Source organism: Bradysia coprophila, assembly GCF_014529535.1.
Source record: "Bradysia coprophila strain Holo2 chromosome IV unlocalized genomic scaffold, BU_Bcop_v1 contig_106, whole genome shotgun sequence".
In the NCBI taxonomy this organism is placed as follows: Eukaryota; Metazoa; Arthropoda; class Insecta; order Diptera; family Sciaridae; genus Bradysia; species Bradysia coprophila.
This window is the reverse complement of record NW_023503372.1, coordinates 3,991,050-4,017,717: the sequence shown is the minus strand read 5'-3', so window position 1 is coordinate 4,017,717 and position 26,668 is coordinate 3,991,050. Positions and strand designations below refer to the sequence as shown.

The 26,668-nt window shown below is 35.7% G+C and overlaps 4 protein-coding genes across 7 annotated transcripts in view; 2 read left to right on the top strand and 2 right to left on the bottom strand.

Moving 5' to 3' along the window:
- Positions 1-17,032, bottom strand: part of LOC119070999 (calbindin-32) — a 90,116-nt gene extending 73,084 nt beyond the window's left edge. The window contains exon 1 of one of the 2 annotated variants that reach the window (XM_037175592.1): positions 16,813-17,032. The gene's annotated coding sequence lies outside the window, so the exon portion shown is untranslated. The remainder of the gene's footprint in view (positions 1-16,812) is intronic. The other variant, XM_037175593.1, reaches the window with a different exon arrangement.
- On the top strand, positions 9,220-10,749 carry LOC119070994 (lipase member H-A-like). Its single transcript, XM_037175587.1, has 7 exons — positions 9,220-9,287; positions 9,353-9,646; positions 9,711-9,827; positions 9,892-9,983; positions 10,049-10,106; positions 10,181-10,321; positions 10,382-10,749. Exons 1-7 carry the CDS (start codon positions 9,245-9,247, stop codon positions 10,651-10,653), a joined length of 1,017 nt encoding a protein of 338 aa, XP_037031482.1. The 5' UTR covers positions 9,220-9,244; the 3' UTR covers positions 10,654-10,749.
- A 4,637-nt stretch (positions 17,033-21,669) lies between the features above and the next one.
- Positions 21,670-24,187, top strand: LOC119071020 (transmembrane protein 234 homolog). The gene is made up of 4 exons (XM_037175620.1): positions 21,670-21,922; positions 21,998-22,140; positions 22,335-22,494; positions 23,965-24,187. Exons 1-4 carry the CDS (start codon positions 21,898-21,900, stop codon positions 24,057-24,059), a joined length of 423 nt encoding a protein of 140 aa, XP_037031515.1. The 5' UTR covers positions 21,670-21,897; the 3' UTR covers positions 24,060-24,187.
- Positions 24,052-26,668, bottom strand: part of LOC119070965 (msx2-interacting protein) — a 59,985-nt gene continuing 57,368 nt past the window's right edge. For 2 of the 3 annotated variants that reach the window (XM_037175534.1, XM_037175535.1), the window contains exons 7-11: positions 25,812-25,997; positions 25,383-25,745; positions 24,965-25,323; positions 24,602-24,890; positions 24,052-24,539 (exon numbers count right to left, since the gene is read on the bottom strand). In XM_037175534.1, coding sequence (XP_037031429.1) covers positions 24,285-24,539; positions 24,602-24,890; positions 24,965-25,323; positions 25,383-25,745; positions 25,812-25,997 — 1,452 coding nt within the window. In that variant the 3' untranslated portion in view covers positions 24,052-24,284. The remainder of the gene's footprint in view (positions 24,540-24,601; positions 24,891-24,964; positions 25,324-25,382; positions 25,746-25,811; positions 25,998-26,668) is intronic. The other variant, XM_037175536.1, reaches the window with a different exon arrangement.

Here is a 26,668-nt window from a genome sequence, read left to right as displayed (position 1 = left end):
CTAATTTATGGTAAAGGTGGTCAAGACATATTGTCCGGTGTTAATAGCCTGTTCGGAATGGCAAACGTGTCACGATATAATGATTAAATCTGCAACATCCCCTGCTTAAAATACTGATTGAAGGTGGTACAACATCTTTTACTTCATTTGTTTTAACATTGATTTTACTATATATAAGACAATCCATGCCATCGTTGTTGGTAACAGATGACTAGTGTGCGTAGTAATTTTTAATTTTACTTAATTAAGCCTACGAAGGACTAGATCGAAAGTAATAAGAGTGATGACAAGACGGCTGAGATAATTCATTAATGGCTTAGAAATTATTTATTGTTTTAAATGCGACAAAAAAGACTGCTCACAATTATAGCGCATTTTCCGGAGGTGCAGCGATTTAATGGAAGTGTGAAGAATGAGAATACTTCAACACCTAGTCACCAGAGAATTCTCAAAATTTGCAAAAAATTTACAAATTTATTTTCTCAGAGAGTTGATTTACATCGAACTAAACTGTTAGCTTAAAACTGGAAATATAAATAAAAAAATTGACTTGTATGTCTAGCTCGTTTACTTCAGCTAAATTTTAATATTTTCATTACGTCAATATGCAAGCTATGATCACCATCCAGCTGCTCGATTCATGTAACAAAAATGAATGCATAGCGAGGCAGCAAGTTTTATTATAATTTAAAACGTTTTAGCAATTTCGTCTGGCACGGGAAATGGAAAATTCGTTTCGCGAAAAAAAACCCATAAATTCTCTCGAAAGAAGTTCAAAAGAAAATTTAATCAAAATCGTTTGAGATTTTGTTTCAATTCATTTCAGTCGCTTGAACTGATTCCACATTTCTGCAGATATTAATCCAAATATTCTTGTGTGCAACTTTCGAGATTAATGTTATCTACACAAAAAAAAACTGTGTTATCTTATCAGGAAGCCATAACGTGGTAAGTAAGATGTAATATCCGTTCCATAAAAAAAATGGGAAAATAGAAAATTTTCCCCTGTGGATATAAAGCACTGAAGTTCTATGCCTCAACATATTTATCGCTAGCAAAACAAATTGAAGTCCCACATATAATGTTGTACGACGTAAAAAAAAAATAATTCCAATGTAACGCAATGCATGTGTTATCGTCACTTCCACTCCCCAATCTTAGAATTTTCGAGAATATGACCTGACAAAATGGAAAGGATAATAAAGGATAATAATTTATGGCAGCATCATGAATGTGAATCTACAAAGTTAAACAGAAGTACGAGTGGCAGCGTTTTTATACTGCAGGCACCATTCGCATATTTATACCTCACATTATCTAGAGTGTGGATTTTTTATGTGTCAGTGTTGTTGGCTTCTGATTGTGATACGAACGACTTTATGGTATTCCCTTTTCCCTTATACGGGATTTTTTTTTTATTTTATTTATGTTGAATATTAGTTCGGCATTATATCACATAACCATTTGCAGGAGTCCAGCCATATATTTATAGATGTTAGGTCTAATAAACGAATTTAACCTGTTTCCATAATGTACAACATAAATTTCATTTTGTTGTATTTTTAGAAAAAAAAACACCTTTTCCTTTCACTCTTTTCCAACCGTATATACACAACGATGTATTATACACACACATTCAATATTCATCCTTACGTTTTCATTGTCCGCAAACACCTACGCACCCACAAAAAAAACTTTTTTTTTTCCTGACTACAATAAAGCGGCGTTATTACTTTTTGGGTTTTATTCATTCAATATTCCGTCACAAAGAGGGAAACAATTTTAATGTTCAGCTTTGAATTTCAAATATTCAGCTCGAATCTGAAACGGAAAATATTCTCGTTCCAATGTTACGATATTGTGCCAGTCGAATGCACTTTATTCAATTTATTAAATGATTAGATTGGACGAAATTTTATTAGAATTTGAATTTATGAAATGTTATTGAAAACAATAATACCCTTGGAGGATGAGTGGGAGGAAGGCCTTGAATATACAATTCTGATGGTAAGAATAGGCTAAGCAGAGACTATTCCATAAATTCTCTCTAATCTTCTGGCGATGTAAGCCTAATACTAATTTTTCTTTTGTTCTTCTGTCACGTTTGACAGTAAAACCAAATGAAAATTTGAATTAGGTCCGCAATCATAATAGTCATTGCATTTCGCTCGTAAAAACCGGATTCATGGTTTGTTGGTGTGAATAAGAACATACACATCACATAAATGTTTGAGAAGCTGAAGAATCTTGAGTCTTTTTGACGTTCTTAAAAATGAGTGTTCGTGTCAGAAGCAGTGCTATGATTAGGTCCCTTTCGATTTACTATATGTATAGTTGACCAAAAGAAGATAAATTGACAAAGCAGATTGTAGTTCAATTTATCTTTTTTTAGTCAACATGTTGCAACAGAGAGGTTCTATACTGGCGACCTAATTTCCACACGTAAAAGGTTAAACGAATTAAAATAGGATGCTTTGAATTGTATTACTCTTTTTAAAATAAGCTAGTAGTGTTAACCATCTAGTCCGTTCTACAAAACGTAAACGTCACAAAAAGATCCTCAACTTCTACAGACTTATATTTCATCTGTTATCCACAAGAACGACAAAAGTAAACGATGATAGCTTGCTTTAAGGTTGTCTTTTACAAAGTTCTGAAAGAACAGGTTAAGACAACCACGAAGGCGGGTGACACCAAATTTTATAAACAGATAGTGTGCGAAATTCAACTTGAAGAAAATATTTTTCTCGAAAATTCAGAATTTTGTTTTGTTAAGTTCCAATTTACTTATAAACTTCGCAGCCGTTGACGCAATTGTGTGTCACCGCCTCCGTGATCAACTCAGAGTTGTCTTAATCTGTTCTTTCAGAACCTTGGTCTTTTATAGCAATGTTAAAACCAGTGAAGTACTAGATTTCCAGATCAACATTTTGAACGGAGGTTAGATCATTGGAAGTAATAGACCCAAATAATGTATTGGTGATGTGTTTGGTGTGTGGTAACTCATTTAATTGAAACTATCAAAAGTGGTAAGTTCAGGCAGGACGAATAACTGTAAACAAATATTTCAGTTTGAATTGAAGAGATATTAACTGCACAAAGCGATTTTCTACTGTCCACTGCTTCAGTTTTAATAGTAAGTTCAAAAAGGCCACACACAAATGCTGGTCTCACCAGCACAACATTGATCCATTAAAAAGGCATTAAAATTTATATCTCATTTCGGTTCTATTTTATACGATTTAATTAACATAATTTACTTCTATTTTCCGCCGGGAAATTTTTTGTTTCTCCCAAAACTTTTTTTTCTTCCTTCTTTGGTTTCATGTTATCGCTGTTTCGTAGATCAATACATTCACGAAAAGTTTTATTCAAATAAAAAAAAAACAGTTTTATTGAGTTGGGTAATGATTTTCCGGATTTTCATGATTGGATGGACTAGACAGAGTCTCTTTGATTCAATAAGCCGATTTTGTGGACACACTGTTATGTGATTATATTGTTGTAAAGACGAAGACGACGATAATTAAATAAGTTTCGACGACATAATGTTGTTTACCGAATAACAACGCAGAACTAAGCTGGAAGTTTTGTTTTTTAACCTTCACCAGATGATGATGAATATTGAATCGTAAAATTTTTTGAAATGAACCTTGGAATTTCTGTTCCTTTTATTGATGTTATTATGGCTGAGCTTTTAAATTATCTTATTTCTAGGTCATAAGCTTACTCAACAATATTCCGTAATAATCCACACGTATTCGTGGCCAATTCCCATGAGTTTTGTGTAGATTACATCCAGGTGTTGGATTAATTTAAGAGTGATATCGCCAAAACTTGAACCAATTTCAAAACAACGGCTCAGCGATTCGGGCAAGCTATAGCTCGTTTGAATCGTCATTCAATTCTGAGAAATAGGGATCTTTTACTTTTTCTGTTAGTTTCCCATTTTCGGAGTGAACACGTGAAAGTAATAGCATGTCAATGGGTCGTGAAAACAGTTTTTCGGTGATAGCTCGAGATAGAAATCTTTCTAAAATGTGAAATGTTGTAGGAATATAGGCCTCTAGCAGACCTTCAAAACGAGTATAATCATCGGTAAGGACAGCTACCCGTTCTGGACTTATGACTCAAAATATGGTGAATGTTTGGACAGTGCTGCTGGCTTGCAACAGAACTTTTCCGCGGAACTGACTATAGGGTGTTGTAGCTGGACTTACCCTCTTTCGTTCCACGTATAATACACCCCAGAAAAATTGTGTTGCAAGCCACAAAGTTAGTCGAAGTAAAATGTCGCTCCAATAGACCCATATTTTTAAGTGTTTTCAACTTGTTTTTGGTGTTCAAACAGGCTGGAGCGATAGGAATGAAATAAACTAAATCAAAATTACATGTTCAGCTCGAAATTGTGCTGAACCGTGCGATCATTGTCCTTGAAAATGTTGCTTTCCTCCTACTTCGTAGTAGGTGGAAAACATCATTTATTTGACTTCATAAAAATATCAGGAACTCAATTGCTTTCACCGAATATGGGCTTTTTGTAAAGCAGAGATGCGCATCGTTCATTTACAGTCAATAAATGGTCACCCAAGATTTAATTTGTACTTCACAAGAGGTCACGACCGTTCCCAGCTATAGAAAATGTGTCAAAAATCCAGTTTTTTTCACAAAAACAATTGTTTTAAGAATACATAGCTTAAGACCTTAACTAAAAGCAGTTAAAATCTCCACAGAAAAAATATTTTTGTAAAAAAACTCGATTTTTCATACATTTTCCATAGCTGGGAACGGTCGTGACCTCTTGTGAAGTACAAATTACATCTTGGGTGACCATTTATTGACTGCAAATGAACGATGCGCATCTCTGCTTTACAATAAGCCCATATTCGGTGAAAGCAATTGAGTTCCTGATATTTTTATGAAGTCAAATAAATGATGTTTTCCACCTACTACGAAGTAAGAAGAAAGCAACATTTTCAAGGACAATGATCGCACGGTTCAGCACAATTTCGAGCTGAACATGTAATTTTGATTTAGTTTATTTCATTCCTATCGCTCCAGCCTGTTTGAACACCAAAAACAAGTTGAAAACACTGAAAAATATGGGTCTATTGGAGCGACATTTTACTTCGACTAACTTTGTGGCTTGCAACACAATTTTTCTGGGGTGTATTATACGTGGAACGAAAGAGGGTAAGTCCAGCTGCAACACCCTATAGTCAGTTCCGCGGAAAAGTTCTGTTGCAAGCCAGCAGCACTGTCCAAACATTCACCATATTTTGGGTCATAAGTCCAGAACGGGTGGCTGTCCTTACCGATGATTATACTCGTTTTGAAGGTCTGCTAGAGGCCTATATTCCTACAACATTTCACATTTTAGAAAGATTTCTATCTCGAGCTATCACCGAAAAACTGTTTTCACGACCCATTGACATGCTATTACTTTCACGTGTTCACTCCGAAAATGGGAAACTAACAGAAAAAGTAAAAGATCCCTATTTCTCAGAATTGAAAGACGATTCAAACGAGCTATAGCTTGCCCGGATCGCCGAACCATGGTATTCATTTTCACCAAAATTGGTTCAAGTTTTGGCGATATCACTCTTAAAAGTTTCTGTCGAATTAAATCTTTGTAATGTGTTTATTTTGTCGTAAGCGCACAACATAAGAACACTTGAGAGCATCTTCTCGACTTATCAAGTTTTATTTCAAACGACAACATTTGCCACTCACTCTTTGTCATAAGAGGTGAGAAATGCCACTCAACTGTTATTGGTTGAAATGTATTTCTGAACATTTGCCCCCAAAAGAAAAATTTGTTTCAATTTTTACATGACATTTATGTCAGCCAGCGAATTTTCTCTTGTTTCCTTCCGTCAATGTTAAACTACGCTCGAAAATTCTGACATAACTACGCAAATTGAACCTGCAATTTGCGAGTTAAATCCACTACATCGAATAAGGTTATTATAGAATACGAAATCGAATTATTTATGATTCGTTCGACATTTATCCGTATTGCACGCAAATGGTCAATTAATGGCATGAGAGAGAGAGAGAGAGCGTATATTTTATGCTCTCACGTTAGGTAGCGAGAGTGACGGAAGTCACATACTACAAAATGTAAAAAAAAATTTGGCGACTAAGAAACATATTTACAGCCAGTCTTTGACTTCCCTTCTCGACTCAGCGATTAACCGCCTCACAAATAATATGTTCGTAATCTAGGCATCCGTATGAGTTAAAAGATTTGGGGAAAGATTTGGCCGATATCCGGATCCAATTAAACCATAAACGTTCGAAAGATTTTCTGAAAACGAATTAAGGTCACTAAAGTGACGGGATGGCTCAGTGGTTACGTACTAGCCTTCCACCAAAATGATCCGGGTTCGATTCCCGTGACAGACAAAATTCCGCATGGAATTTTTCTAGCGATTATATCGCATTGGTAACGTCCTTAGTTCACTCAAGCTTCATAATTTGGGTAGTTGCGGTGTGTTTGGTGGCTGCAACGATGTACACACTGAATGAATCGTATGACGTAACCCAAATGCGATGAATTTGTGTACATATGTCTAGCCTACATTAAGGCGAGATATCAATTTCGCACCTAACTTTCCTCAGAGAGTAATTACATACTTCGAGGCGTGGTTCGGAAGTCACGTAAAGCCGGTGGTCCAGACTGAACTTGTTGTTGGCTGTAAAAGGCTGTTAGAACGGTCTCAAAACCAACAAATAAATAAATAAATAAATAAATAAACATGTTGCGCATCGAAAATGCCCTTTGCACGAAACAAGTGATGATGGTTCCTAACCTATATTTGAGGATTCCATCAGATTTTCCCATTTTATTTGGAGTGATTTCAACATGATTGAGGTAATCTAATATCTTCTCCTAAATTTTCGAATTCAGGCTATTTTCTTTGGCACTTGTCAACTTTCTTGCTTCTAACATAACTCTAACACGATGTTTTCGAGCTTCTTTTGATTTATTTTGCAAATTCAACAATCTAACTATTTAGCTTTTACTTCTAAGGCTGCGAGCGCACTTACGCCGTTTAGCACTCCGTTTACGAGTGAACAATGGAAGCTCCTCCCACTTTCCATTGTTAAAACGTAAACGGAGAGCTAAACGGTGTAAGTGCGCTCGCAGCTTAAAAGAATTGATATCAGTAAAAGAAACCTTAGTGACGCAATGTATTCACCTCTAGAATAGCTACATCAGTTCCTTTCGAAGTGAACAACACACAAGGACATATTGGGTCAAGGACTTGCGTCACTTTTACCCTGTAGTGGGTTTTCACTGATACATACATTTTACAACTGGAATCAGCAGATATTATTGTAGGGCAAATCGAAGAAACCACTCGAAGGAATATTTATGTTACGTGAAATTGGTCGGTATTGGATATTGTGTAACCCGCATTAATTATACAAAATGTGAAATAGCACGCATCATCAGCGTCACATGTATTTGGATTATTTTTGTGTATTTTCTAGATTCGTTTATTTTCTATTGTGTATGTAGGTAGGTAGAAATAAAAGGGTTCGGATGTGGAACTGTGGTTCGTTTTATGTTAAAAACTGTGATTAGATACGGTCGGTCGAATCAACAACTCCTTTTTTCTTTCCTTATTTGTTAACATTGATGGAAAAACAACATTAGCATCACTATACTCCATGAAACATTTATTCCGTGTATTTCGGCCACCTCCAACCCTTTATTTTTTGTTAATCAAAATGGATCAACAAGAGAAATGTTTTTAGAAAATTCCGGCTCTTTATATCGAATGAAAGAGTTCTGTTCTGTAACACAGAAAATGCTTCTCTTAAACAGATATAAAGGCTATTAATAAAATGGAATTCGTGGAAATATCGTTTTAATTTGGAATTCTAGACAAGGTTGCCAGGAGCTGATGATGGTTTATGAAAGTTTATTTTAACTCGTAATCCTATTCGGGGTCCGATTTTATTCTCAAGAGCTTATAATATTTTGCCAAGTTCATTTATTTAACGAGGGTAACAATTTACACTACATGATGTCATCTCACCAGTAGCTTAATGGACTTTGACGAAAATCAGATTAAATATTTTATCTTTCTTTAAATCTGTTACTTCATTTCACCAGCGTACCAACTGATATGAAATCTATTACTTCATTAGTTTTTGCAGTTTGCTATATAAGGCAGCATTTACCAGAAGCGAACGTTTATTATTGCCATCGTTCTCGATAACAGATCAGTACTATCTGACAACTTATATCAGGATTTCTGCCCCTTCTGCTCGGATATACAAACTATACACTTGTCGTAAAACAGTTACCGAAGTTACCGATGCGAGTATCACAAAGTTGTTCATAAAAAACACACTTTTGAGTCTACGTCAGCTTCATTCTTAACCTTTTACGGCTGATATATCACGATGTATAACTATCTGTTACTCCATTTGTTGATTTGTATCACTAAATGTTTGGTCTTTTACTTATTTTGTCTTAAAATACATTTTGGTGTGACAACGTTAGACCATATTAACGGTAATTTCTGACTTCTCTGTCGATAACAGATGATGTGGGTGGACAATTAAAATAATGAATGGCAAATGTTCGGTTCACATAATCAATAATATTGAGTGCAACCGCTGCATAATGTCAATTCATATGGTAAGTACCATAATTGGGACGCTTTTAATGTAAATAAATAATTGATTTCGCTGACTCATTGAAGGCTAATGTGAAAATTTAGTTTTTTAATTAATTTTATTGGAGCGAAAAAACTAATTTACTTGCAGCGTCGGGCTCGAGCATTATTGAAGACAAATCATAAAAATTATACAAAAGCTTAAAAATACTCGAGCAGCGTTCGTTTAAACAAAAAAGTGGACTTTTCACAGAATCACCTACCCACTTATGTCGGCTAAGTTGATAATTAAAGTAAGAAGCATTTTAGCGAAATCAACCAGGACGAAATCAACCTATTGTTATAGTTCAAACGTGATATCAGCTATCAATCATTTAGTGCTTTTTGTCAATTTTTGAAGCTTTTCCACCATCGTGACTCGATAGGATATCGTATATTCAACACCGTAAGCTAATAAGCTACGTGCTACTGCTGGAAACCAAACGATTCTAATTGAATTCGTTCACCGTTTTGCTATCATTTCCATGATAAGTTAAGGTCTGATAAGATAAGTTGAGGCTATAAATCGTTCGAGAGCTAACATCTTACCGACAGTTTTACAGGAAACAATGAAGGCGTTACTTGTGGCTCTTGTACTAGTGGCATCCGTTGGTAAAAATCCACATACGACTCTTTGATAACTACATTAGACTACGACAACTAAAAATTCATTTTAGCGGCAAATCCGTTGCCAAAAAATGAAGACAATCAAGAGGATTGGCAATTAGTTCCTGATGCGTCAGGAAAGATGCATATGGTGGATACCAAAAGCAGTGATGTTGACGAAATTGGACCGTCGTTTGTGGGAATGCAAGACATGGTTTTCCGTTTATTTACACGGAGCAACTTGAATACACCGCAAATCATACGCATTAATAACCCAGGTGACTTAGCCGCAAGTTTCTTCAATCCTCAACGTCAAACAAGGTACATGATACACGGCTGGTTGGGAGGTGGAGATGGCGACAATGGTGAGTTGGAATGATCGTGTTAGGTTTGAGAAATTCCACAACCAATCATATGCTACCTATTCAGGCTTGCCTATTATGCGATCTTTTTTGAACTACGGTGACTTCAATTTCTTTATGGTTGATTGGTCTATCGGTGCTGAAACGATCAACTATATCGTCGCCAGAGGACGTGTGAATGAAGGTAACAGGAAATATGATTTATGAAAAATATCGAGCAGATGTTCATAGCTTTTAATTGGGTACAGTCGGAACTGTCGTGGCTCGTTTTGTCGATTTCACTGGCCAGAACACAAACTTGGTATCAGTTATGGGGCATAGTTTAGGGGCACATGCAGCTGTGAGTGACTTTGTTATTAAATTTTATTTTTATTTTTTATTTTTTTAATAATCTGTTAAAACAAGGGTGCTACTGGAAAGAGGACAACTGGTCGTTTATCAAGTGTTGTTGGACTAGATCCAGGTAAATTACATCAGCATCAGAAGATGTAGCCATTCCCTACCTCGTTTGTCCTAACTTTTTCTTTTGAATTTTAGGCGGTCCACTATTTTCGTTGGATGTGCCAGCAGACAGAATAGATCATACTGACGCTAATCACGTTGAAATACATATTACTGATGCTGGTAGACTTGGCTTTCCACATCCAGTAGGACACGCAAACTTTTATCCGAATTGGGGTCTGCTCTAATCTCTAGTTGGCAGTTTAAGTGCAGACTAATTCTATTTTGACCATGTAGGAACTAGCCAGCCCGGTTGCGGAACAGATATTACAGGACAGTGTGGTCACAGTCTTGTTAGAGACTTTTTCGCTGAATCAATAAACCCAGCTCGAGTATTCGGGGCTATCAGATGCAGAAATCTGGATGATATTCGCCAGAGAAATTGTGTTGTTAGTGGAGTGAGTAGACGAATGGGCGGTGAGCCAATATTGGATGGTACTAGCCCGCCTGGAAGTGTTTTCTTCTTAACTACCAATGCGCAAGCACCGTTTGCCCAAGGGCCGAGATAATTTTTTTTTTTCGATGTTTTGTGAAAGTTTCTTGTTCTTTTGAACACAATAAAAACTTTGATGGCTTGTTGCGGCTGCTACAGAAAAATGATTTTGCATTTTAAATTTGGAAGACGACATTCGGTCATCTTATCTATCGAAATGTTACTATTTTTACTAGCAACGATAAGATTATTAATATTTTCGCAAAGACGAAACAATGCTCACTTTTGACCACAATGGGACATGGGACGTATAGATATGATTTCATATCTCAAGTAGTTCGTACACCTTTATGAATGGAACTGAATATTCGGCAACCACAACAATAGACTAAGAAAGCACAACAATCGTTGAATATTCCCCCAAACAGGGCCCAATATTCAGAATTATTTCGCTAAAAAATTCAATAAAAATTGACTAAATTTAGTGAAATTTTACTTAGCACTCTGAATGATCTGACCTGCTTCGAATTCAACATGACCTGACTTGACCTGACCTGTTTCAGCTTTAACCTGAATTAACCTGATTAAAACAGGTCTGGTCAGGTCAGGTTTAGGTCAAATTTCAAAGCTCTGAGCAGGTCAGGTCAACGTGAAACTGATAGATTTTGACGGAGCCTTAAATTTGCAATATTAGATCCTGGCCTAAATCAAGCGCAATACCCAGTATTATCGGAATCGTAAATTAGAACAAGATTTGCCTTCCTACAAATGTTCCCTCGAACATTCGTAAATACGCCGACAAGAGCAACATTTACAAAGAAAATATTGAAAGGCGCTCAACAAAAACATTTTTCTTTTATTTAAAAGAATAATCAGCCGACATTATATTATCTTTGATTTATCTACCCAAAGACTCACTTTTGCACAGTTCGAGTGCAAAGTGCATTACCCTCATATACAGTAAAGAAAGGTTTTCTGATACGAGTTCGAAATAGTATAACGCCTTTCCGTTTCTACGGGGCAAGGAATGGCGTTAGGAAATAATTGTATGGAATACTCGCGCATTCGAGTCATAATTTATCGATGAATCCTTTTTCTAATAGACTATCGGCTCTCGAGAACTAATAACTCCGAAAATTGGTTACTATCGAAAGACCATGAGAACTGTTGCTATTGAAATTTTTGCAACTGAAACTATTGCTGTGGCAACATTGACATCACAGATGAACTCAGATGGTTTCATTGCGGAGTAGCGACCAAAACAGATTTCTAACATTGACTGTTAGATGAAGTTTATAAAAATTATCTTGCCAAGGTCGACTTCACTTGGGAGAGGTCACTGGGTAGACATCACTGGGTAACAAAAGATGGTTTTAATAAATTAGCTTCTCTATGAGCGATGATCGCTGGTTGTACTTTATCTGGTCTTTACATGACAAAATTTATGTTCAGCCTAATGAAACACTTGTAAAATACTTGTATTGCTGACATGCTTTCGGCCTGCGAAAGATATTAGTTGCGGGCTTTGCGCTAAACGTTTTATGTGTTTTCCTAACATTTTCAGGCAATAAAATTACCACACATTGATCATTGGCAATACTCTTTGGAAATATTAATGTCACATACGGCTATTTATCTGTCATCGATACCCACGACAAAAACAATGACAAGAACTGGGTAAGATGGTCCTTTAAACAGTAAAATGCATGTTAAAAAAATGGAAGTACAAGATTGGAAATCAACAGATTAAAAATTCTTTGATCGATGGAAGTAATAGACCCGATAATAATACTAATCATGTGCTTGCCGTCTGTAACAGGTTAAGTTTCTTTCTCCTTGAAAATGTTCCGCTAAGACTTACACAAAAATCTTCATTATACAATGTGTTACGATGAGATAATATTCGAATTTTTAGATGTTTACGGACTGTAACGTTTTATGTGAAAAGAGTCCAGCAAAAAAAGAAAGTTATCGACCGACACAAATGATTTTTAATTACCAGCCTTCAACAAACATTATTACCGAAGGAACTATTATAAGCGGCAAGCAGATCGATTCTCTTTCGTTCAAAGTCAGCATAACGCTTTCACTGTTTCTGCCTTCCACAAATTGCTTGATTAAATATACATGTCCTGTCGTGTGTGGTTCAAAGTGTATACTGTCTGTCTCGTCTATCCATTTTATTTATAACTTTTAGATTACTTCCTATACAATAAGAATGTCAATATCATTCGAGGTACGTCTTGCGAGCTTTTTGCTTGACCGATGTGTTGGAATATTATTTTTCCATCGTTCCACGGTTTGCATCCATTTATATAATCAAGGATTTGAAAGCATTATTCATTCTATAAAGCTTTTACCGAGTCCTTTTTGTGTTTTAACAGAGAAAAGTACAAAAGCGACAACTTTTCTTTCTTTTTTTGCCTTTTCGTTGTTACGTCTGAAAAGAAAGGTAGTGTGTACTGTACACGAAACGTACACTCAATGTCATTTGAGATGATGCTCCAATTCACATTTTTCAACCAATGTGGCAGTATAACGAAACCTACGGTTATAATAGCAAGCTAATGCGCTAAAAGGGACTTCTTTAATTTAAATTTATTATTTTGTCTCCTTTTTTCGAGCTGAATTAAAATTTCATATTTTTGTGTTACACCAGCTACACACACCCAGCAATAGTAATTATAATTTCCTTTATTTAGATCCGTTGATAACGCTGAAACGAACGGTATACTCTCACTATACCATTACAAAGGTCCAAAAAAAAAATTACGAATTGTCGACAATTAATTGTTTTCTCAGGAACTCATTTGTAATTTAGGGATTTTACGTATTTTAATTGCAATTAAATTGATAATGACCTTCTGTTATATCTTCAAAAGAAAGCGCACGGACGCGGCGTGTAGCGAAATTTCGTTCTTCCGTTTGTAATTGTTTGCCGGAAAACAAATTGGAAATCAAATTATTTTTCATATGTTTTATACTCAAATTGTTTATGTAAATTGTGTCGCTATAGTTTCTCCATGCATTTACGTGAATAAAATTAGGTTCGTTATGGTGACAGAAGGTGCATAAGCCTTTCAAAAATGGATAGTTTTTCTTGCCAAAAATAAACGAAGGGTTTTACATATCAAAAAGTGTATGTGTAAAATCAATGAAGTAATAGATTTTTGATATCGACTACCTTTGGCGTTACTTTAAACAATTTGATTGTGATTAAAGAAACACGAAGGTAGAACTTATCTAACAAGCTCTACATTTTTTCTAAAGAAAATCAGTTTTTCAGAGTGAAACATTCGCGAATTCTAAAAGAAAATTCATTTTCTGTACATCTGCAAGTGTTTGTCACTCACGTCACCGTCAAATTATGTGTTTATGTAGTTTAAAACTTTGTTCAAACTTTTCCTTCCTGAAGTGTCTCAATTTGATAAATAATTAGAATTCAGAACACTTGGAGAAAATTAAACCCCAAACTTGCTCCAGCTCTTTGAAGCATTGATGTTAATGAATAAAGACGAGCTTGTAAAGTCCTCATAGGTACTCTTTTGTAGTGTCACATAGCAACGGTAATGATTCCAGCGATTCCATAATTTCTCAATTGATACACTTAATATATGATATGCAATATCTATGCATCGATAGTGTATATACATGCAGTCAGCCATACCAAAGCACCTAGTATAGTAGTATAATATTTCCTAAGTTACCAGAATTAAGAGAAAATCCTTCCCAGCCATATTCACCTTTCCGATAAGAAAACAAATTCTGATTTAACGAGCTCACGTTGTTTCGTTCGTTCATAAAGTTTTATAATTAAATTTTTTTGTTATTTTTGTTTCGCAAAAATATATTTTTCCCCAATCTCCATTCAAACTAAAAATGTTTTACGGAAACTTTGTTTTCCTGGTTGCAATTTTATTTTTGCACCATTCAATTGAACTTTTTCTGAGATTAACATCATTGGTGGAATACCCACGCCACTCCGAAAATCGAATTAAAAACAGGTCAACATTTTTAAACAATGTGAAAGGAAAAATCGTTTCTCAGTCGAACAATTGTAAATTTTTTTGAAACCAAACATTTTCTGCGAAGTCATGTTCAGTATGTGTACTGAAATGGTTTTTCCAGAAAGGGGAAAAATAATTCGATTTGACTGGAAAGTACTCTAAATATTCGTGGAATAATCGTTGTTTTCTTTGTTTAAGCTGTTCAATAGTCCAGCGATATGGCAAACAAAATGAAATATTAGAAAAAATATTGACAAAGTGTTGTATTGCTTTGACTTGACCAAAATTGTTGAAAAAATTTCTTTTATTCAACGAAAAAATATGTTCGAGCATTATGGTCTCTATGTGTTGCAGAAATGTTATCTGAAAATTATAAAAAAATCCATAAAACTTTGGAAAATGTGTTCTATAAACATAATTGCGACCAAAAGTAGCTAGACTCATTGACACATGCTTTACAGCAAAACATATGTTAAATTGAATGAAGTAAAAGATTTCGTTTAAATCTGTTAAAACTACGTAGATCGTAAAAAGTAATAGATTCGATAATTCTCTCCAAAGTACAGAAAAGAGTAACGAAAATGATTTATCATTTCTTTTATTAAGCTTTCATTGCATTAAGAGGCACAGATGCTTTGCTGAAAAGTATAAGTTTGGTTTTTTTTAAACTGGATTTTAGATTACTTTTGGTGATATCTTTTCACCAGCACTTCTTCAAAAATATATATCCGCAATAACGAGCACGAATATGGTAGCTTAAAAAAAATAGATTCGGTTGCAGCAGTTTGACAGCTCTGAGCAGCTCTAGAAAAGTCCAAATGTAGACTTTAGTTTCAGCTAAGCATCCATGCCTCTTAAAACGAAAGATGAAAATAATGAAAACTTCTGTGAACTGCTGGTCAATCTGTTACAGCCAAATCTTTTTTTTTTGTTGAAATCTTTCATGGTTGTTATTACGTTCGTCCTTTTTTTCAAAAATTGATTCTGATTAGGAGATATCATCGAAAATAAAATACGAAAGACACAAATGTAGGCAAGGCTACAATTCTAGCTAAGCATCCGGGCTTCTAAAATAGACAAAGTTTTAATAATATTGTGTCATTTGAAAGGGATTAACGCTGAAACCAAGAACTATTTTAGGAAAAACATTTTCCCATATTTTCTTGAATTTTCCCATATTTTGTTTATTTTCAAAAAAAGAAAAAATTTAGAAACGGTTAGGAAAATTCTGGAAAATTTGAAAAAATTACAGAAAATTTAGGAAAATATGTGAAAATCAAATACAATGCATGAAGATTTGGAAAATGTGGAAAAATGCTTTCCCAAAACTGATCCCTGGTTGAAACTGAACTTAAAAAACTGGTAATTGTTCCTCAGAAGATAATTAAATCAGCCAATAGTTCACTCGATACCACAATATAATATTTAAAAAAAGATTTTGTTCAGAAAAAAAAAAACTGTTTAATAGATACACACCAACGCATCGTAGACGAAACAGTTAATGTGCATGTGGTTTTTTTTCTGCGTGAAAAAACCTCGTTAAAATAAATAAGAAAACTGATCAATTTTCTCGAGAAATAAACAACAGATCAAAGACTCAATCATAAAATCTTTGTAGCGACCAATCGACATACAAAAAAAGTGCACAAAAGACAAATAACAGTTGTTCGCAATTCAATCATTAACGATCAAAAAGATTTGAAATCGAAAAAAAAAGAAATTCAGATTCAGACGCACAAATTTATTTCCATCCGTTCATTTATTATCATTAAAACGGAAAACTAACATCAACCTCAATCGAATTGAGTGTCCGTTTACACATTAGATTCGAATTGAATTGATGACAAGACAATTGACTCCGACTATATATAGTGGGAGCACCAAAAAAAAGTAAAACCAAGTGATGGTTTGGACTGAGACTGAGAAATATTATGACCATAAATTTGCTAGACATAAATTGGTCTTTTCTTATTTTCGTTTTCCCATAAAAACAACATAATAAACATCAATCCGAAACAGAAATCCTTTACCAGAATTGAATTTTTCGCACACAGAGTTTTAATTCAACAGCGTGTGTCTCTCATATAATACGTTTCCAAGAGGCACCATATGAAAACCACTTTATTTTATTGCTGAATATTTTAGCCGAAAACATACCAAACAAAACAAAAAGTAAATTGGCGATGGGGTATAACAGGAAAAAAAAAATTGTTCGAATAAAAACTTACACAAAATAGATTTCGTTTTTCCTCTTTTGTTTCTTTTCTTCTTTTTTTCGTTTGCTAAATTGGATAGTTTTACCACACACAATTTATTCAACGAGCACAAATTCAATTTTCACGTCTAAACCACTTGCAAGCCAAACCTGTTTTGAGCTAAAGTGGCATTTTCCTCCCGTTCACTCGGCATTAACATCAAATATCCAAATACACTCAATGGAAAAACACTTGTGTATTTTCCTGCTATAACGCTGAGCTACGTTACTCAGTTTTATATTGCGACGGTGTAAAGAGAAAATTGTTTTGCTCCATCATAAGCGCACATTGGTATGTTGTTTCAGTTATTTACCCATTCCAATATTTTCGACGAAGTAAAAAATATGAGTATCGAGGTCTCTCAAACTGCTCGTTGCCATACACACGGAGACTGAGCAATGTGTGGCTGGCATTGATATTAATGAACAACAAGTCCAACAGTTGGGCCTGTCTTGCGTAGATGGTACGCATTTGAAAAATTGTAGAAAAATGAAAGGCACACTAACCTACCTATACAGTGTACGGTTTGAGGTGGTGAAAATTCTTGTCTCGAATTTAGTTCCATTTTTACCACGACACATTCATGATCGTACTACACACTATGCATACGGAAGTGAAAATGAGAGGAATGTCTTTCCACTCGTATAGCTTTCCGTTTAAATATTGACATTGAGAGAAATTTTCCCAATGGGAAAACGGTTATTGGGGAACGTTGTGTTTTAGATGTTGTTGAGCACCTGCTCATTGCTAAGTTCATAGTGACGACGGACAGGTTGAAAATTTTCTTTTTGCATTAATTTTTTGTTTTGTTCCTCATTTCAAAAAGCAGCCCCAGGGGCGCCGACTTCTAGGTGGCGTTGGGTGCTCAAGCACCCGACACCAAGATTCGTTGGGTGCGTAGCACCCAACAGATATTTGATATTTTTCTTAATTAAATAAACTAACATTATTGCCACTGTTTCTGAATTGAAACAAAAAAAGCCTTCAGACATTTTTCGGACCTTCACAAGCAATAATAATAACGTTTCTGTGTGAGTTGTCTGGAATTGTAGTTTTTGTATTAGTTTTGTCTTAGCTTGGTGTTCCATTTCAGCACTTTCATAATGTAGAACCGAGAAGAAACGTGCAGAAATAGTCATCTATATTACAGACGATATGTTTAAAAATAAAATCATACGAGGAATATGACAAAGGCTATGAAGAATACTTTTGTAGAAATAGTCATTTACGTCTCAAGGACAAAGGTCCGAAAGTACTTTTCCATGTGACGTATTGAGTTTTTCATGCTTGCTATGGGAACCGAAAGTAGAAAAATGTTTACTTTCGCCCCTCAAAATTGACATTTTTACTTTCGGTTCCCATAGCAAGCATGAAAAAGAAATAGTATGTCAGGACTTTTGGTCAGGGCGAGGGCGACCTGGATTGGGTACGAGTACGACTTGTAAGTATAACCTGAAACCTGAAATGTTAACTTTTTGACTTGTTGTCAAAATGGAAGTCAACCTGAAACTACTTTCGAGCCAACCTGATTTTTTCAGGTCAGTTTCATTTTCTTTAACCGGAAGCCACCCTGTTAAGATCAGGTAAATGAGATTCCGATTCAAGTTTTACTTTACCTGAACCACTCCGACAATTAGACGACAGTTGCATAAAAAATGGAAAACATGCATACGAGCAATTTTTCTCTAATGTCGATATACATGTCCAGAATAGAGATGAGCCCCGGCTATACGAAAAACCGGAAATTTCAACTCAAATTTTCCACCAAAATATTATATAAAATGAAGCTAGATTGTCAAAAGAAGGCTTGAACAAAAGTAAATGAATGTAGTTATTCCGTAATATTTTCATGAAGAAGTATGTTCTACAAGTACGACCTAGACATTATTGACTCAATCTTGATTGCAATACGATCACTTCATTTTAGTTTTCTTGGCGAACCCTATCTATTTGGACGAATGTAGCCTTATTTTATGACGTTCTGCTGGAAAACTTGAGTTTTTGGTTCGGTTTAGACAGGCAATTTCTTAAAAGAAAACCTCTGTACGCACTCATGCGCCCTTTTGTTATAGTTTGTTCTTAGCTTTACATTTCTCGACTATATTATTACTACGATGGGAGAATACATATTTCTCTGTTAGATTTACAAATCACTGAGAACCAGGTCTTGCACTTTCTCTTGATATTAAATTAAGTTGCTAGATTCGCTATCGTGAAAATCACTGTACAGAGATCTCGCACCCAACAACCAAAACACAAGTCGGCGCCCCTGTGCAGCCCACATGGTAAGACTACCAAATACGAGACCCATCGCAATAGGCAAGCTCACCAGCCATTCTTGTATCTTGTATAATGTCGGTGATTGTCATTCCATTAATTTATATTTACGGGAAGCATTCGGATCAATATCAGAGATAAATTGAGTCTACCCTACCGCAGGGTTAGTAGCGTTTCAAATTTCGTCATTTCTGAGGCATAAAGTTCCGGCTCGTGCTGGAAACCTCTCATACGCTAAAAAAAAGCCCTTAAGCATGCGTTAGGAAAAATACTATTCAGGAGACCTAGTGCTTTCATAGCAACTTGCTTCAAGTGGAATTTTTAGCCTGCTAAATATTTTTTTTCGAAATCGGTGGTCGTTACTCCGCAGAAAATGTTGTTTTGGCTCAAAACCGTTAAAAAAAAGGTTACAAAATTTTTCGAGATAACCTCGACGAGTTAAAATTCGAGGATGTCACTTATCACCACTGGGAAGCGGTTTTCACTTACTTCACTCACCCAACTAACCTGATCGACCCAAAGTTAGTTTTCTCATGAGGTCATACGTAGTATCTTTCGAATGACACAGATCTTCAGTATTAATTTGAAAAAATGTAATTTCGGCAACCTTTGGGTCGAGGTGAATTTATACCTTACTTCGAAGCAGAATGAACCGAAAATTTAATTTATTGTTATTTGGTGCAATTGTGGAATTATAGCGTTCGCATCTACAGGGAGACAAGTTTACAGAATATATCTCGTAATGTCGAAATTTATATAAAATCGAACAAACATATCTCCCGAGCATAGCCCTGGTTGCATTATGCCAATGACCTCATATTGGTGTTAAACTACGTGTCTTGTCAATATATTTCAGCAAAGTTTACTGAAATCGGTTTGAATTTAGTGAAATAAACTAGAATTTTCAAAAATTTGCTAAAAAGATGCATACACTTTTATGGTGGTATCTCCCCGAGATTTTAGGCCACCGACCTAATACGGGGCTTAAACGACGCGTCTGGTCAATAGCTCTCAAGGAAAAAAAAAACCGAAATCGGTTTTCATTTGGTGAAAACATTGCGAGAAGTCACAAATTAGCTGGAATGTCCCATGTAGGTCCTTGATGCGTGGATGATGTGTTCACACAGTGTTTGTTATACAGTAGGTTACAGTAGGTACTTTGATGCTTATCACAATGAAATGACATGCATTATTGATCAAAATGTTATCAGTAAATTGCATGTTACACCACGATTTGGATTATTTTTGTTTTGAAACTAGCAGCCCAAGCATAAGAGCATTGCTGTTATTGATCAAAAACCAGCGGAATAAGTAATAGGATGACGTATATTTCATCTGTTACCGACAGCGAAAACAAAAGTTATGAAGAAACTCTGCATAACATCGTCGTTATATACCGAAATGTTATCTAATGAGGTAATAGAATTCTCTGTAAAATATTGAAATGCTTAGACCGAAGGAAGTAGCAGATTCAATAATCATAGCACTGATTTGTTGTCGTCTGCGCAAGGTTTATTGATACAAAATATATATTTGTCGAGTAAATTAATGAAAGACGAACGAAGTCGTTGTCAAAACATTTTAATTTTATCGCTATCGAATCTCTCACTTCGTGCATCCACGACAAAACCAACAACAAATCTTTTACTTCATTATTCTGATCATGCATTTTGCTATATAAGCCTTAACAGTCGAAACTCATGGCTTATTTACGAAGTTTATTTTGATAGCAGATGACATAACAGAATCAAACGTGGCAATCCTCAACTACGATGACGGCAGAGTAAAATAAACCAGGCAGAAGCCTAATACACTATGAGAAAATGAACTCAAATGAACCGGGACATAAATTGAAAGATTTTATTCGCAAAAAATATAGGGCTACTAGATTATTCAGGTCTCTAGTCCAGTCAGCGCTCCTGCCTGGTTAACTTTACTCTGTCGTGCTACGATCAGATCATATCTTAGAGCATGAATCACAAGCGAATTCAAGTGAAAACGTCGGATGCAACACGATAATGAATTATTCATATTCACCATGGCAAACATTCTTAAAAATTCATCACGTGCTTTAATGGTCCGGTTTTTTTTGTCTCAAGACGGGGCACATTTGAGAATAGAATGTAAGAAAGAGTTGGAGTAAAAATACTTTGAAGTAATGAGGTCAAAGATTCTATATGGTATCTGTGGTAAATATAATCTTTTGAACCGAATTTACAGATCCAATTGCTATTCTGTGAAAAACAACGATTGTAATGAAAGTTGGCAGATGTTGTACGTTGTAAGAGTAGAACCATTTGCTTCCTTTGTGTATTACAACAATTGAATCCATTGTGCTGTACAAATTTCATTTCTCCTAAAAGCATTTCTACAGACGTTTGAGCTTTTAAATCATTTATTCCGCTCAAGAACACTACTCTACCATACCCTCTTTCGTGTCGAAATCAATTTTCAACCATAAATTCATTTCATCGAACAAAATAAAATGAACCATGAAAACCGGTATGCGAGTTCATTCAACAAAATTCATCAATGAGAATCGTACGTATTGTGCATGTGTACGCACCGGACCATTTTGACAGCTGTTGTGTTTATAAACAAGTTGTGAAAACGTAACATTTATTTACAAATTGAATTGATTTTCAACTCGATAGTCGGAAAGCATTTTGATTTTATTTGCTTGTGTTGTATTGGGGTGCTTTTCCAAATTGTTAAAAGAGACGTTTGATATTGAATTCGAGAACGCGACAACATTATGTTGTGCACTTTGAAGGAAACTGTATGATCGCAATGTTTGTCAATTATCGTGAGTATATATTGCCTCCAGAGAATTCATGTACTCATCGCTTAGCATTTAATTACTTTAAACTTTAAACTGTAGTGTTACTGGTTGCGGTAGCCTTTTTATGGGGTGCGACAAATCCTTTTATTCGTCGTGGATCGTTAGGTGTAGAAGATGTAAAAGGAGCGACTGTTATCAAACAATTTCTTGCAGAAATTTACTTTTTGATCACGAGATGGCAGGCAAGTATAATATGTTTGAATTAATCCTCTCTTACAGTTGTAATGTGATGGAACATACTACCTTTGAGACAATTGTTTTTGATGAACTGCGACCGTAATGAGTACAATAGAAAATGCAGTGAATTTTACCTCTAATTCTAATAACTGCTCAAATTTGTGTCGGTAACTCCACTCAGAGTAAACTTTATTTTCAGTATTTGGTGCCATTCATCTTAAATCAATGCGGTAGCGTTTTGTACGTGTTAACGTTACAAAACACTGAGTTATCAGTGGCTGTTCCAGTAGCGAATTCGTTGAGTTTTGTGTTTACAGCAATATCTGCACTCTTTCTAGGTGAACAACGGGCAACTTTAAGTAAGTATAGCCCTACAGTACAACATATTATGATGAGACCTTCGTTTCTGAAAATATTTGCCAAATATCCGTGTCGAATTCTTGAAAACTTGACCCGTGGTGAACGCAATTTCGTTTTGAAATGGCTCGAAATCTAATGATCTTTTCATGGAACTGCATCTCATTTTGAAGTAGAATCTTAAACTCATCACCTGAGAAGGTAGTGGTCTAAATTAAGAAGTAGCCAAGATGTTACAAGAAAAGTGTTTTAGATTTCGAGGTGTTTTCGTTTGGGGTTTCTCTTAAGAAACGACTCATCATCTGTTATCAACAACAATGACGATAATCAACGATGAGCTTTGTTCAGGGTTCTTTTTTTCAGCAAATCCATTTGTAAACTAGCCATCCACCTCACACGCTTTACGAACATGGTCTTTTTAGAAAACTTACGCTTGACACCGTTGTCGAGATGTTCAGATATAAGCCACAATTACCACTGTTCCTAGACCTGAGACTATTTTGTATTTTTTTCTGAGCAGAATAGTGACTCACCATTAATATTTTGCTGATGAGTTTTGATAAATTACCTGCCAACAGCCCTTTTGAATTGAATTCTAAATACGAAAAATCAGGATGCTGTTAATGTCCTTCAACACCCGTTTAATACATCATTGTGATCCCTTTTTTACACTAAAATATTTTTAATTCGATAACTCAATGCGAGAAGCGTTTTAAATGGTGATAACTAACTTCAAAATATGCATTTCATTCGAGTTAGGTCTCTTCCTGATGTTCCATAGTTTTCCGAGTTCTAGAAATAGTGGATTTAACGTATTTTTATCGGATTTTTTTCGTTCACTTCTGGATTCATATTATTCTTGAGGTAACTAGAGGTCTGTTCCTAACAATCAATTAATCCTTATTTGTCCTTCAAACTTGGTCAAGTCAGACTTTAGGAATTTTTCGGGTCAGTTCATGGGAAAATACCTCTATCGACGCCATTTACTTTCATTTGAAAAAAACTTGTTCTACGAAATGTTGGCACTTTTTCAGACGTTCTAGTGAAAATCGAATTTTTTAGAAATGTTGTCTCGTTAAGGTGATATTTGACTTTAAAATTTTTCGTTAATAGCAGATTTTCAATTTTCCTGCCTGTGTGCGGACAATGTAGATCATTGAAAACTGTGTCCAGACAATCTCTACCGGGACACCTCCTGAACCATCGACACCTTCAGCAGTTTTGTAGAGTTGTAAATGTTCCGCATTCTATAAACCTCTTTTTCAAAAACACTCTCAACTTTTCCAAAAATCATCATCGCAAGTACAAAGTCGACTTTTTCTGTGACACATCTCGACACACAGGTACATTTTCCGCACACATGTTATAGTGGTCCTTACAAGTCCTAAAATTCGATACAGGCTGAAGATTTCGTCTCGCAAGATCTCAATACTCATCTTTGATTGTGGAATTTAATTTATTGTCTTTTGCAGAGAACTACATCGGTATGACGCTAGTAATGCTGGGAACGACAATTTGTATGATCGCAAAGATGCGAACTGAAAATGAAACAACTCCAGTGTCTTAGTTATTACGAGGCTTTTCGTTTGATTATTTTATTGGGAATGTAAAAATTGAAGAAATTCGTTATGTGTTGTTGTTGGTTACAAAAAAAGAGGTGCCATCGAATTAACAAATAAATTATTCAGAAAAGTATTTTTGTCGTGTTAATACAGTTACTTAGCCGTAAGTCAATGCTTAGCGTTCAGCGGACATCAGTTTTATATCGTTTATGTACAACGTTAATTTATTATCATTCATTCCAACGTCTGCGACCGGTAGCGGATATTGCAGGCGGTGCATTAGTTTCCATTCGTAGGAAATTCTCCTTTTTTCTCGGCCTGGATAGTGTATTCGATCTGCTGTCACGATCCTTGCTACGATTCGGTAGTGTGGCCGTTGAATTACTGGTCAGTGAAGAGTTACGAACGGACGATAAATCGTCTTTTGCTGTAGACTTTCTGGGTCGTGTAAGCGAACTTGTGCGATCTTTGCGTCTGTCTTTTTGCTGAAAATTGAAACACAATTTTATTGACAGTCTGCGCTCGAATGTACTCAGTACAGCAATACCTTATCGGGATTCTGCGAATAATTGATTTCATAGCCGTCTCGTAGATGTTTCGGTTTCCATGGAGCTAAAACGGACACGGAACGAGAGACTGTTCGCGTCATCGGTTCCCTATTTTGACTGGATTTCAGCGATGTCAGTTCTTCCCGTGATAGAGCACGTCTTGAATTTAATACATGTGGCTGCGGAATGGCACCGATTGTTGTGGCATGAAGATATACGACCGATCTCTGGCTTTGTTGACTGGAATCACCTTCCGTTCCGGAACTGTCTTGAACGCGATCACGCTCCCTAAATGAACGAGGCAAATTGTTGGAATTAATAAGGTCATTAGTCGCCCACTCAGTGAAGTCGAGATGACCAACCTGGAGAATGTTTTACGACGATCTAAGCTTCGAGCAGGTTTTTGTGGACCAGTTGGTGGTTTCCGATACCCCTGGTCGAATTGATCCTTATATGGTGACACTCGTTCCCTTTCACGTCCTCGTTCTAACGTGCCAAATGTAGGGCCACGGAATTTCACATTGTCGGCCTCGTCAAAAGAACTCTGTCTGCTACTATTCATTAGTGGCGTTGATGCATTCCGTTCCACCGAGCTGCTGACTCTCGGTCTTGGTTTAGGAGCTCCGGAGCTGTTTTGAATCGAAATATGTTTGGGTCGGTCAGTTTCATTGTCCGATGCACTTTCCGATATGTCGTGCAAATATCTCGAGCTTCTCGAAGTCTAAGATAGCGAAATCGTTATAAAGACTTAGTGAAATGAAAAGTGAAGCAGAAACTAACGTGTTTTGTTGTTGTGCGACGACCTCCATTTTGATGATCATCATCAAGATTTTGCAATGACGAACTGCGATGTTTTTCAGACGACAGACCATATTTGGGCTTCCTCGGCATCGTATTCAAATCAAACGCGCTCTGCGAATATTTTTGAGACTTTGCCAATGTCGACGAATCAATGACGGTCTTTCTTGGCTTAGATTTTAATGTCGCTGCCTTCGAAACGCTTGCATTTGATTCAAGATCAGTGTCACCGAAGAATCGTAATTTCTGTCCATTGCGGTTTGGACTTGTGCTTTTTCGAATGTTGGAAGGTCGTGTATTCGAACGTAGGTTGGAGAATTCTTCTTCGGTAGTTGTTGTGTCCACCTGTTTATCAGAATTTAATTAATTTGTTTTTTGCTCATTTAATTGATAGATATGCGAGAATGGTACCTTGTTGGAATTAAGTGACTTTTTGCGTGATAAACGATCGAGTGATTTGAACCATCCCAGTTTTTGTGGTGTTTCGGTTAGTAATGATGTGCTTGAACTTTTGGAGCTTTTTTGGGATGGAGTTCGTTTTGGAATTGGACTAGCTTTTGGCGTTGACAAACGTCGTCTAGTTGCAATGTCCGAAAGCTTTAAATGATAGATTGCATTTTCATTAGTGTCGGACAACAGATTCAATCCAAATTTCTTAAACTAAATGTATCCAAAATCAGATCATTTGGAATTTTCAGAATTTTTCAGAATTAAAATTCTCTAAAATAAGCCCTAGCACGACACTTATTCCTTCGTATTAAGCCCTAGCATATTGTCGAAAAATAATATTCAGACGTCGTGCCTTATATATTATCAAACGCATTGAAAATTGTCATCGTTCCACAATAACACAAAAAATTTCGAAAAAAAATCTGTCTTTTTGTGGACATTCTAAACTCTTCTCTCTTCATAATCGATGCTGCAGTAACTGTACTTTCAGAGATCTAGCTAAAACCTTAATCTTAACACGTACGGCAGATATATCAGCAACTATGATTGTATCTATTACTTTCTATGATCTAAGAAGTCACAAGGCGAAATCTTTTACTTCATTTCTTTTAACATACATTTCGCTGTATAAGACCACCATTGTCAAAGAATATCGTTTATTTGTTTGTGTCGTCGTTAGCAATAACAGATTGGCAAGGTAGTGATTGGTCCTAGGTGGTATATCTTTCTTATTTCCAGTCAAAATAAAAAACCATGAAAACAGTTAAGAGTATAACTATATAACTAAGCTAACAACTAACTGATAGACATATTTAACT